A 13,959-nucleotide genomic window follows, 5' to 3' on the forward strand; every position below is an offset into this window, starting at 1 on the left:
ATTCACAAGGATGCACATATATATTCATTTACCTAGTACTGTTCCAATCTTGTTGGTTAAGACAGAGTCTGTTTGTTCCAGCCATCCTCCTCCACTTATACCTTCCTTGAACTTAATGAGGATTGGCTGGTTGCTCAAAAGTACCACCAAAATCCTCATGGCTGCAGTGACTGTCGTTGAATGTAGATGCTCCTCCATGAACATGATGACCCAATCAAACCCAAGAGTTTTCACCAATTCTTCACAGGCTCTAGATGAGATTAGAAAATAAGGATGTTAGTACGGTAATTCAAGCTGCACAGCTACTCCTCATAAGGGAGGACACATACTGACCTTTCTTATCTGCAGACCTATTGTGTACTTCCTTACAAAAACTGCCGGGCAGCTTAGGTGGTAACTATTAGGATAACTAATCTAAATGTTGCATTAGTTCAGTGAAATTGTCAGATAAGAGCCCTGAAGCTAAAATACATAGTTCACTCTTAAGCCGACAGTCCATCACAATGCAGATCAATCAAGTGAGCGGTGCTTTACTGCCGTTTGAGGAGCTGTGACTGTCACCCTCCATGTATGTCAATCAAATCACAAGTGTATTTCTGCAGATTTACCGGAAGCTTCTTAGGCAATTTTTTTGTAGCGAATTCCTAACACTGCAATGTACAGTAATATAGAGGACAGAAACAGAGCAGACAGCTTTGGCTAAGTCCTTTACAAATGAATGAAGAGTCATGGGCGTGTGGCAAGTTCTCAAAATTTAAGCGGGTACAGAAGTGGGACCCCCCAGATCTTTAAAGACATGTTTGTTATTTATGGCGTAGCCTATAGATATAGCCACAAATAATGAACACCCCCTTCCAAGGTGGCCATCATCGAGTAACTCCTTCGAGGGAATCTGTCATCTGGAAACACAATATCAATATACCACAGTGCATTGCATGAGACTGTATTGTGACCACCATTATAATTTTAGATAGTCCAGTAGATGTAGATGCATCATTTCCATAAATAAGTAGTCTTTGTAAATATGCAAATGAGGCTCAAGTGCAAAGACGTAATGGCTCTATGTTCAGGTATGAAAACCTGAGATTCTGGCACGCCCCATTGCACTTGAGCCTCATTAGCGTATTTATTTGAGTTTGCTTTTTTAAAATATAATTTTTAAAAACTTTATTATACTTTTTTTTTTCTTTAGTGTCCATAGGGTATTTGAACACTTAATTACTTACTATTTGTACAATATATTAGAAAAGTTTAATATTCCATAGTAATATACAGTCCTATGAAAAAGTTTGGGCACCCCTATTAATCTTAATCATTTTTTGTTCTAAATATTTTGGTGTTTGCAACAGCCATTTCAGTTTGATATATCTAATAACTGATGGACACAGTAATATTTCAGGATTGAAATGAGGTTTATTGTACTATTATTACAATTATTAGTATTTATTTTCTATGTGCAATATGCATTAAACCAAAATTTGACCGGTGCAAAAGTATGGGCACCCTTATTTTATTGATTTGAATTCCCCTAACTACTTTTTACTGACTTACTGAAGCACAAAATTGGTTTTGTAACCTCAGAGAACTTGAACTATATAGCCAGATGTATCCAATCATAAGAAAAGGTATTTAAGGTGGCCAATTGCAAGTTGATCTCCTATTTGAATCTCCTCTGAAGAGTGGCATCATGGGCTACTCAAAACAACTCTCAAATGATCTGAATATAAAGATTGTTCAACATAGTTGTTCAGGGGAAGGATACAAAAAGTTGTCTCAGAGATTTAACCTGTCAGTTTCCACTGTGAGGAACATAGTAAGGAAATGGAAGACCACAGGGACAGTTCTTGTTAAGCCCAGAAGTGGCAGGCCAAGAAAAATATCAGAAAGGCAGAGAAGAAGAATGGTGAGAACAGTCAAGGACAATCCACAGACCACCTCCAAAGAGCTGCAGCATCATCTTGCTGCAGATGGTGTCACTGTGCATCGGTCAACTATACAGCGCACTTTGCACAAATAGAAGCTGTATGGGAGAGTGATGAGAAAGAAGCCGTTTCTGCACGTACGCCACAAATAGAGTTGCCTGAGGTATGAAAAAGCACATTTGGACAAGGCAGCTTCATTTTGGAAACAAAAATTGAGTTGTTTGGTTATAAAAAAAGGCGTTATGCATGGCGTCCAAAAAGAAACAGCATTCCAAGAAAAACACATGCTACCCACTGTAAAATTTGGTGGAGGTTCCATCATGCTTTGGGGCTGTGTGGCCAATGCCGGCATCGGGAATCTTGTTAAAGTTGAGGGTCGCATGGATTCCACTCAGTATCAGCAGATTCTTGAGAATAATGTTCAAGAATCAGTGACGAAGTTGAAGTTACGGCGGGGATGGATATTTCAGCAAGACAATGATCCAAAACACCGCTCCAAATCCTCAGGCATTCATGCAGAGGAACAATTACAATGTTCTGGAATGGCCATCCCAGTCCCCAGACCTGAATATCATTGAACATCTGTGGGATGATTTGAAGCGGGCTGTCCATGCTCGGCGACCATCTAACTTAACTGAACTTGAATTGTTTGTCCAAAATACCTTTATCCAGGATCCAGGAACTGATTAAAAGCTACAGGAAGCGACTAGAGGCTGTTATCTTTGCAAAAGGAGGATCTACTAAATATTAATGTCACTTTTCTGTTGAGGTGCCCATACTTTTGCACCGGTCAAATTTTGGTTTAATGCATATTGCACATTTTCTGTTAGTACAATAAACCTCATTTCAATCCTGAAATATTACTGTGTCCATCAGTTATTAGATATATCAAACTGAAATGGCTGTTATAAACACCAAAATATTTAGAACTAAAAATGATTAAGATTAATAGGGGTGCCCAAACTTTTTCATAGGACTGTACTTGTGATATCCTCGTATTAAGCCTTGTCAGAATACTAGTGCGACAGGACCGAGAGCCTTTACAAGGCCACAGGTTGCCACAGAACTGGATTAATGATCTTGCCATGGGGTAGGTCAGGGATCGGGCTTCCCTTAAAGGGGTTAGCCACTTTCAGACCAATATTGAGAGACAAATGTTATGGTTGGTATAATAAAAAGTTGTACAATTTTCCAATATACTTTCTGTATTAATTCCTCTCGGTTTTCTAGATCTCAGCTTGCTGTCATTCATTCTGTTACTTCTAAAGGATAAAACTCTGACCATGGTCATGTGATTTATGGTCCATGGTCATGTGATGAGCACACAGGTGTCGTTCGTTATAGTCACAGCACAGTAATAAGACATCTGCCTGGTAATCAGCTGTGCACCTGTGTGCTCATCACATGACCTGGGCCGTAAATCACATGACCATGGACTGTAAATCACATGACCATGGTCAGGCTTTTATCCACTAAATGTTACAGAATGAATGACAACAAGCAGAGATCTAGAAAACCGTGCAGAATTGATACAGAATGTATATTGGAAAGTTGCATATCTTTTTATTGTACAAACAATAACATTTGTTTCTCAATATTGGTCTGAAAGTGGCCAACCCCTTTAAGGTTACCTTTGACCATGGTATGTTAGAGGATAAATGTCCATTGCCAAATTTATTACCACTCACGGACACTGCAAGCAGGTGTCAACTCTAAAACACATCTGGAACCCACCACATAAGGAGCTGATTCAGCTTTCTCCACTAGACATTCACTGCTCATGGAAGGCAGATCTCACCATGGAGATGAGGAGGTTGTCCCACGAAGTAAAGTTAACATGACCACAGCTAGGCTGAATGTGTGCAGGACTAGTTTGGCGCTCCCATTTACTTCAATGGGGGCGCCAGAGATAGCTGAGTGCTGTGCTTTCAACATACCCACTCATTTTGTTCTTAGAGGAGATAAGCCAATGCCAGAGATGAATCGCAACAGCTTTCTCCACCTTTCCAAATTGAAAATAAATGAATGCTTGGCATATGACCAACTATAGGAGCTATCTAAAATGGATGCCAAGCTTTAGTCTTAACCCCTTGAGCACACACATAATTTATCATTTTTGGATTTTAGTATTTTTTTCTCCCCATCTTTCAAAACTCATTACTTTTTAATTTTTCCATTCAAAGAATCATATAAGGGCTTTTTGTGGGGGAAAAAAAATTCTGAATGGGGTAAAAAAAATTATGCAAAGGTTTTACATTCAAGGCATTCGCAGTCCATTAAAAATGACATGTTAGTTTTATTTTGTTGGGACGATCATGGTGATACTATTACTCTTTTGCAGTCTATCCCTATGTACACATGTAGGCTTTAGAGATGAGCGAACACTAAAATGTTCGAGGTTCGATTCGAACAGCCGCTCAATGTTCGTGTGTTCGAACGGGTTTCGAACCCCATTATAGTCTATGGGGAACATATACTCGTTAAGGGGGAAACCCAAATCCGTGTCTGGAGGGTCACCAAGTCCACTATGACACCCCAGGAAATGATGCCAACACCTCTGGAATGACACTGGGACAGCAGGGGAAGCATGTCTGGGGGCATCTAACACACCAAAGACCCTCTATAACCCCAACATCACAGCCTAACAACTACACACTTTACACACTCAATACCACCTCTCTGACAGTAGGAAAACACCTTGAAACATGTGTATTTGGCACTTGGAGTGAGGAGAGCTTGTCACCAGCAGTGAATTTGGCCCTTGTAGTAAGTTGAGGTTGGCACCAACATTTGTTTTGAAAATCAGGGTGGATTGAGCCTCTAACCAGCAGAGTTTGGGCAAATTCATGGTGGAGGGAGCCTCTAAAAACCCCAGTTTGGACCAATTCATGGTGGAGGGAGCCTCTAAAAAACCCAGTTTGGACCAATTCATGGTGGAGGGAGCCTCTAAAAAACCCAGTTTGGACCAATTCATGGTGGAGGGAGCCTCTAAACAGCCCAGTTTGGACCAATTCATGGTGGAGGGAGCCTCTAAACAGCCCAGTTTGGGCAAATTCATGGTGGAGGGAGCCTCTAAAAAACCCAGTTTGGACCAATTCATGGTGGAGGGAGCCTCTAAAAACCCCAATTTGGACCAATTCATGGTGGAGGGAGCCTCTAAACAGCCCAGTTTGGGCAAATTCATGGTGGAGGGAGCCTCTAAAAAACCCAGTTTGGACCAATTCATGGTGGAGGGAGCCTCTAAAAACCCCAATTTGGACCAATTCATGGTGGAGGGAGCCTCTGAACAGACCAGTTTGGGCAAATTCATGGTGGAGGGAGCCTCTAAAAAACCCAGTTTGGACCAATTCATGGTGGAGGGAGCCTCTAAACAGCCCAGTTTGGACCAATTCATGGTGGAGGGAGCCTCTAAACAGCCCAGTTTGGGCAAATTCATGGTGGAGGGAGCCTCTAAACAGCCCAGTTTGGGCAAATTCATGGTGGAGGGAGCCTCTAACCAGCCCAGTTTGGGCAAATTCATGGTGGAGGGAGCCTCTAAAAACCCCAGTTTGGACCAATTCATGGTGGAGGGAGCCTCTAAAAACCCCAGTTTGGACCAATTCATGGTGGAGGGAGCCTCTAAAAACCCCAGTTTGGGCAAATTCATGGTGGAGGGAGCCTCTAAAAAACCCAGTTTGGACCAATTAATGGTGGAGGGAGCCTCTAAAAACCCCAATTTGGACCAATTCATGGTGGAGGGAGCCTCAAAACAGCCCATTTTGGATCAATTCATGGTGGAGGGAGCCTCTAAACAGCCCAGTTTGGGCAAATTCATGGTGGAGGGAGCCTCTAAACAGCCCAGTTTGGGCAAATTCATGGTGGTGGGAGCCTCTAAAAACCCCAGTTTGGACCAATTCATGGTGGAGGGAGCCTCTAAAAACCCCAATTTGGACCAATTCATGGTGGAGGGAGCCTCTAAACAGCCCAGTTTGGGCAAATTCATGGTGGAGGGAGCCTCTAAAAACCCCAGTTTGGACCAATTCATGGTGGAGGGAGCCTCTAAAAACCCCAGTTTGGACCAATTCATGGTGGAGGGAGCCTCTAAAAACCCCAGTTTGGACCAATTCATGGTGGAGGGAGCCTCTAAAAAACCCAGTTTGGACCAATTCATGGTGGAGGGAGCCTCTAAACAGCCCAGTTTGGGCAAATTCATGGTGGAGGGAGCCTCTAAAAAACCCAGTTTGGACCAATTCATGGTGGAGGGAGCCTCTAAAACCCCCAGTTTGGACCAATTCATGGTGGAGGGAGCCTCTAAAAACCCCAGTTTGGACCAATTCATGGTGGAGGGAGCCTCTAACCAGCAGAGTTGGGGGAAATCATGGTGGAGGGAGCCTCTAACCAGCAGAGTTGGGGGAAATCAGGGTGGAGGGAGCCTCTAACCAGCAGAGTTGGGGGAAATCAGGGTGGAGGGAGACTCTAACCAGCAGAGTTGTGGGAAATCAGGGTGGAGGGAGCCTCTAACCAGAAGAGTTGGGGGAAATCATGGTGGAGGGAGCCTCTAACCAGCAGAGTTGGGGGAAATCAGGGTGGAGGGAGACTCTAACCAGCAGAGTTGGGGGAAATCATGGTGGAGGGAGCCTCTAACCAGCAGAGTTGGGGGAAATCATGGTGGAGGGAGCCTAGTATTAGCAGAATTGTGCAACGCTTATGGTGGATGAGTATGAGGATGCGGAGGAATTGGAGAGGTTGAGCACAGACATGGAGTTTCATGTTGGGGTGCTTTACACAGGTGGGCACAAAAATGAAGGCTCTATCCAGTGGTGGTTCATTTTTATCAAAGTGAGCCGGTCGGCACTCTCAGCTGACAGACCGGTGCGCTTGTCAGTGATGATGCCACCGGCTGCACTGAACACCCTCTCAGATAGGACGCTGGCGGCAGGACAGGACAGCACCTCCAAGGCATATAGGGCAAGTTCAAGCCACAGGTCCAACTTCGACAACCAATACGTGTAGGGCGCAGAGGAGTCGGAGAGGACAGGGCTGTGGTCGGAAAGGTATTCCCGCAACATGCGCCTATACTTCTCACGCCTGGTGACACTAGGACCCTCTGTGGCGGCACTTTGGCGAGGGGGTGCCATCAAGGTGTCCCAGACCTTAGACAGTGTGCCCCTCGTTTGTGTGGACCGGTGAGAACTTGGTCGCCTACTGGAGGAACTGCCCTCCCTGCCGCCAACGTCACATGCTGGAAGCATCTCCATCATATTCTGCACCAATTGCCTGTGGCAAGCATTGATGCGATTGGCCCTCCCCTCTACCGGAATAAAAGACGAGATGTTGTTTTTATACCGGGGGTCAAGGATAGCAAAGATCCAGTACTGGTTGTCCTCCATGATTTTGACAATACGTTTGTCGGTTGTAAAGCACCCCAACATGAACTCAGCCATGTCTGCCACAGTGTTAGTTGGCATGACTCCTCTGGCCCCACCGGAAAGTTCAATCTCCATTTCCTCCTCATCCTCCATGTCTACCCATCCGCGCTGCAACAATGGGACGATTCGAAGTTGCCCGGAAGCCTCCTGTAACACCATCACATCATCGGACAACTCTTCTTCCTCCTCCTCCTCCATTAAACGCGATGAAGCGGACAGATGTGTGGACCTACTCTCCAGCTGTGACGGATCGGATGCTATCCCTGACTCCTCTGTGTGATCTGAGTTATCCCTGATGTCAATCAGGGATTCTCTCAGAACACACAAGAGCGGGATTGTAAGGCTCACCATCGCATCCTCAGAGCTCACCCTCCTTGTGGACTCCTCAAAGACCCGTAGGATGTCACAAAGGTCTCTCATCCATGGCCACTCATGGATGAGAAACTGAGGCAGCTGACTTTGTGGCACCCTAGGGTTTTGTAGCTGGTATTCCATCAAAGGTCTCTGCTGCTCAACTACTCTATTCAACATCTGAAACGTTGAGTTCCAGCGTGTGGGGACGTCGCACAAAAGCCGGTGTTGTGGCACATGCAGGCGTTGCTGGAGAGATTTTAAGCTAGCAGCGGCTACTGTCGACTTGCGAAAGTGGGCGCACATGCGCCGCACTTTCACCAGTAGCTCTGGAACATTGGGGTAGCTCTTTAGGAAACGTTGCACCACTAGGTTGAAGACGTGGGCCAGGCATGGAACATGTTGGAGTCCGGCAAGCTCCAGAGCTGCTACCAGGTTCCGGCCGTTATCACAAACGACCATGCCTGGGCCCAGGTGCAGCGGCTCAAACCATATTGCCGTCTCATCGAGGAGGGCATCCCTCACCTCGGAGGCAGTGTGCTGTCTGTCCCCCAAGCTGATCAGCTTCAGCACAGCCTGCTGACGTCTACCAACGCCAGTGCTGCAACGTTTCCAACTCGTAGCTGGGGTCAATCTAACAGCGGAGGAGGAGGCGGTGGCGGAGGAGGAGGAGGAGGGGGGTGTTCTTCTCGTGTCCCTGCCAGGAATGTTAGGCGGGGAGACGAGGTACACCGGGCCAGTTTGGGAAGCAGTCTCAGCCTCAACTACATTCACCCAGTGTGCCGTCAGTGAAATGTAGCTTCCCTGTCCGCATGCACTTGTCCACGCGTCGGTGGTCAAGTGGACCTTTGTGCAAAGCGCGGAACTAAGGGCCCGCCTGATATTGAGTGACACGTGCTGGTGCAAGGCGGGGATGGCACACCGGTAGAAGTAGTGACGGCTAGGGACGGCATAGCGAGGTGCCGCAGTTGCCATCAGGTCCAGGAAGGCGGGAGTTTCAACAAGCCGGAACGCCAACATCTCCTGGGCCAGCAGTTTAGCAATGTTGGCGTTCAAGGCTTGCGCGTGTGGGTGGTTAGCAGTGTATTTCTGCCACCGCTCCAATGTCTGAGAGATGGTGGGTTGTTGTAAAGAAGCGCCTGATGGTGTCTTTGATGGTGCAGGAGAAGGAGATAAGACAGGAACAGGGGAAGATGAGGAAGAAGTCAACAAAGTGGCGGAGGCAGATGAAGTGGTGTCCTGGCTCGTCCTCTGGAGTGCATCGCCAGCACAGTCAGCAGTGGCAGTGGCAGAGGCAGAGGCAGTGGCGTGAACGGCAGGCGGCCTTTGTCCTGCCGTTGCTGCCTGCCACTGATTCCAGTGCTTGGATTCCAAATGACGGCGCATTGAAGTGGTGGACAGGTTGCTCTTCTCAGAGCCCCTAATCAATTTCGAGAGGCAAATTGTGCAGACAACACTATATCTGTCCTCGGCGCATTCCTTGAAAAAACTCCACACCTTCGAGAAACGTGCCCTCGAGGTGGGAGTTTTTCGGGGCTGGGTGCGAACTGGAACATCTTGGGAGATTCCGGGTGTGGCCTGGCTTCGCCTAAGCTGCTGACTTCTGCCTCTGCCTCTACCTACCCTTTTTGGTGCTGCACCTGCCTCAACATCCACACTACTTTCCCCGCTTGACATCCCCCCTGTCCAGGTCGGGTCAGTGTCCTCATTATCCACCACTTCCTCTTCCAACTCCTGTTTCATCTCCTCCTCCCGCACAATGCGCCGGTCAACTGGATGCCCTGACGGCAACTGCGTCACATCATCGTCGATGAGGGTGGGTTGCTGGTCATCCACCACCAAATCGAACGGAGATGGAGGAGACTCTAGTGTTTGAGCATCTGGACACAGATGCTCCTCTGTTAGGTTCGTGGAATCGTGACGTGGAGGGGCAGGTTGAGGGACAATGAAAGGAGCGGAGAACAGCTCTGGGGAGCAGGGACAGTTGGGGTTATTGTTCTGTGAAGCTTGGGAATTTTGGGAGGAAGGAGGACAAGACTGTTGGGTAATAGGAGGAGAGGAGGCAGAGTCTGACTGGCTGCTGGACAATGTGCTGTAAGCGTTCTCCGACAGCCATTGCAAGACCTGTTCCTGGTTCTCGGGCCTACTAAGGTTTGTACCCTGCAGTTTAGTTAATGTGGCAAGCAACCCTGGCACTGTGGAGTGGCGCAATGCTTGCTGCCCCACAGGAGTAGGCACGGGACACCCTGTGGCTTCACTGCTACCTTGCTCCCCAGAACCATTCCCCCGACCTCGCCCACGGCCTCGTCCACGTCCCTTTCCGGGAGCCTTGCGCATTTTGAATTCCCAGTCAGAAACTGGCACTATATGGCAGTAGCAAGAAATGAGGGTATTTGTAACCCCAATATAGTCTTTGAATTCCCAGTCAGACAATGGCACTATATACCAGTAGCAAAAATTGTGGGTGCACGTTACCCCAATATATTCTTTGAATTCCCAGTCAGAAACTGGCACTATATGGCAGTAGCAAGAAATGAGGGTATTTGTAACCCCAATATATTCTTTGAATTCCCAGTCAGACAATGGCACTATATACCAGTAGCAAAAATTGTGGGTGCACGTTACCCCAATATATTCTTTGAATTACCAGTCAGAAACTGGCACTATATGGCAGTAGCAAGAAATGAGGGTATTTGTAACCCCAATATATTCTTTGAATTCACAGTCAGACAATGGCACTATATACCAGTAGCAAAAATTGTGGGTGCACGTTACCCCAATATATTCTTTGAATTACCAGTCAGAAACTGGCACTATATGGCAGTAGCAAGAAATGAGGGTATTTGTAACCCCAATATATTCTTTGAATTCCCAGTCAGACAATGGCACTATATACCAGTAGCAAAAATTGTGGGTGCACGTTACCCCAATATATTCTTTGAATTCCCAGTCAGAAACTGGCACTATATGGCAGTAGCAAGAAATGAGGGTATTTGTAACCCCAATATATTCTTTGAATTCACAGTCAGACAATGGCACTATATACCAGTAGCAAAAATTGTGGGTGCACGTTACCCCAATATATTCTTTGAATTACCAGTCAGAAACTGGCACTATATGGCAGTAGCAAGAAATGAGGGTATTTGTAACCCCAATATATTCTTTGAATTCCCAGTGAGACAATGGCACTATATGGCAGTAGCAAAAATAGTGGGTGTATATAGCCCCAATTCTATTGCTAGGGGACTTGCAGTGTATTTCTGGGGTGAAGGTGGGGGGGCACACCGTTGGAACGGGTATCGGGGGTATATATCGGGTATACGGGAATACACTGTCAGTGTATTCCATTCAGGATCCTGGGAAAGCTGGGTTGCGGCGATTGAGCCCGTCAGTGCCACGTTACACTGACAAGCTTCTCCCTGGAATTTAGCTCTTATAAGAGCTGTTGGTTGTCTTCTCCTTCCTATCCTAGCCTGTCCCTGCCTACCCAGAATCTAAGCCCTAGCTAACTGGACGGAAACCTCCGTCCCCGGTGAATTGCAAGCTCAGAATGACGCGAAGCTGGGCGTCGCTGTTCTTTTAAATTAGAGGTCACATGTTTTCGGCAGCCAATGGGTTTTGCCTACTTTTTTCAACATCACCGGTGTCGTAGTTCCTGTCCCACCTACCCTGCACTGTTATTGGAGCAAAAAAGGCGCCAGGGAAGGTGGGAGGGGAATCGAGTAATGGCGCACTTTACCACGCGGTGTTCGATTCGAACATGCCGAACAGCCTAATATCCGATCGAACATGAGTTCAATAGAACACTGTTCGCTCATCTCTAGTAGGCTTCAATAGTTGTATTAATGTGGTAGGCTTGGGAGCCTTCAGAAGGTTCCAGGCTGCCAAAGTAATGGAACAACTTCCACAATCTGCCTGTAGGAGACCGTTCTGTTACCAAAGAAAGAAAAAGCGAAAGTCATCACTGTTTCGGTCGCAACTGACCATTATATTTGAGTGGTTAAAGGCTCAAGACCAAAGACATATCTGATCATGAACAAAGCCACTGGGTCCCTGCTATACAAGACAGCATAGACCCCAGCAATATGGAACCCCTGAGCTCCTTAATGGGAAGCATATTTAAAGTCCCAACATCTTCTGTAAGAAAACAGTCTAAATCATACAATGGTTAAATACTATATAAATATTTTTTGCTTATATAATCCACTGCAGATGAAACCACAACTAGACAATGTTAGATAACCAGTAGAAATAAGACAGTTTGCCAAGTGGAAAATAGGTCAAGGGCAAAAATTTTACTTCGTACTAGTTTTTATATCTGTCCTGTAGTGCTACTATAGTGTCTCCCATCACAGGCTACTTACTGAAGATTAACGGTGGTCTTTTCCTTGGTAGTATACAGAAGTTTAAGCAGCATATCCAATAGTCTATTTCTTAAAAGAATAAGATTGGCAGAAACCAGTCCTCCAAAGTCATCCTCAGTTCCTTGTGGGGGAACAAGCAGAAAACACATTTTTTAAATAACAGTGACAGATAATGGGTCACACCGGAAAAGTCAGCAAGCCACAAACCATTCTTTGAAGTGTCTTCTGAACAAACAAACAGTTTTATACTGTAGACGTGCTTTGGCCATCATCCAAGTAATTATGTAGCCAAGTATCCCACATAGAAAAGAAATTGCAGCAAAATAAGACTACAGTCAGCAGAACTGGACTCCTTACCTGGCTCTAACTTCTCCTCATTATTTACTTCCATCACAACAAACTTCTCGCATACAGCAAAGGTTGGCAGGGTGGATGAGATAAACTGTCCAAACCTTCAAAGAAAAATTATTATTACTACCAAAAGTTATCCACCAGTGGAGTGGACTGCATTTTAGGGACAATTGAAAGAAAAAAAACCTCAGTATATAATAAAGTTTCTTTATTCCATTAACAAAATATTACCTGAGTAGGTCATTGTTGTTTGGAAAACCTTGGAGAAGATAACTCAAGACATTGCTGATAGCAGATATAGTGGGTTGTGACAGAGACATGTCTCGCAGGGTCAGTAACAGCTTGGGTATTAGCTGGAATTCTCTCATAAGTTTTGCATTCTTTGCGGCTTCGCTGTAATGAGACAATAATGTTTTTCATTCTTCTAGGTGTAAACATTCACATATAAGTCTATGCAATAGACAAGATGAGGTCTCATAGAAGAAAGTGAAACAGCAATCCTTAGTTTTATTGCAAGTTCAGGATACAGTACTACTGTACATCCAAGATTAGAAGACCAAGAGTTTTCCCAAAATTCCTTCCAATACTTTGTGGAAAACTGGAGTAATGACCCTATGGTTGGTAGGAAGGGTTGGTTGCTTGAGGAAGGGAATCCAGTGAGTAGTTATCTTATTTAACCCTTTAAGGACATGGTCTGAAAACAACTTAAAGACTCCATTTTTGAAAACAGACGTTCCCCCTTATGTGGTAATCACTTTGGGATGCATTAACTTACCCAAGTGAATGAGATTGTTTTTTTGTGTCACATTGTGGTTCATGTTAATGGCTAACTTTGGTTGAAGTTTTTGTATTCACTTGAAAAATATTAGGGAATTTGGTGGTAATTTGAAAATATTCCCAATTTTCAAAACGTGAAATTCTCTGCTTTTCAGACAGATAGTCATAGCAATAAACATTGTCTAACATACCTGAGCTTTATGTCGACATCATCTTTTAATTTTAGAAGTTAGCAATTTAATAAATTTACAAGAAAATAACCCTTTAAAGGACATAAGATAGATTGTACATTTATCATTAATGTTGTTAAAGTTGTTCTTTAAAACGGTTCCATTTTGGGGTACATACAATGTTTTGTTTAGCTTTTATCACCTTTTTTTTTGGGGGGGGGGGGTGTTCATGTGACAAAATATCATTTTTTGCATTTTGCTTTTATGGCAGTTACTTTGCATACAAAAGGAACTATCAGCTTATGATTACAGCAATACTATATTTATATTGGTTTTATTATGTTTTACCGTTTTTACAAATAAAACGTCACTTTTTGAAAATTAAGGATTTTCCTGGGTTCACAGTTATCTGATGCCTATAACTTTTTTTGACGGAGTTATCAGGGCTCTCGATTTGTGGGACAAGTTATACTTTTTATTTTATGTCTTTTTGATCACTTTTTATTGCTATTTTTGGGGAATGCAAAGAGACCAAAATACATTAATTGGTGCATTGTGGTAATTTTTTTTTTCAACGATATGGGACAAATAATGCTATTTTTGAATACAGGGCAAA

General features: G+C 44.8%; 1 protein-coding gene across 1 annotated transcript in view; it reads right to left on the reverse strand.

Moving 5' to 3' along the window:
* Positions 1-13,959, reverse strand: part of WDFY3 (WD repeat and FYVE domain containing 3) — a 205,107-nt gene that overhangs the window by 55,110 nt on the left and 136,038 nt on the right. The window contains exons 29-32 of the mRNA XM_075284587.1: positions 12,628-12,789; positions 12,403-12,497; positions 12,046-12,166; positions 33-250 (exon numbers count right to left, since the gene is read on the reverse strand). Of these exons, the coding sequence (XP_075140688.1) occupies positions 33-250; positions 12,046-12,166; positions 12,403-12,497; positions 12,628-12,789 (596 nt within the window). The remainder of the gene's footprint in view (positions 1-32; positions 251-12,045; positions 12,167-12,402; positions 12,498-12,627; positions 12,790-13,959) is intronic.

This window comes from Leptodactylus fuscus, chromosome 1 (genome assembly GCF_031893055.1).
Source record: "Leptodactylus fuscus isolate aLepFus1 chromosome 1, aLepFus1.hap2, whole genome shotgun sequence".
Lineage (NCBI taxonomy): Eukaryota > Metazoa > Chordata > Amphibia > Anura > Leptodactylidae > Leptodactylus > Leptodactylus fuscus.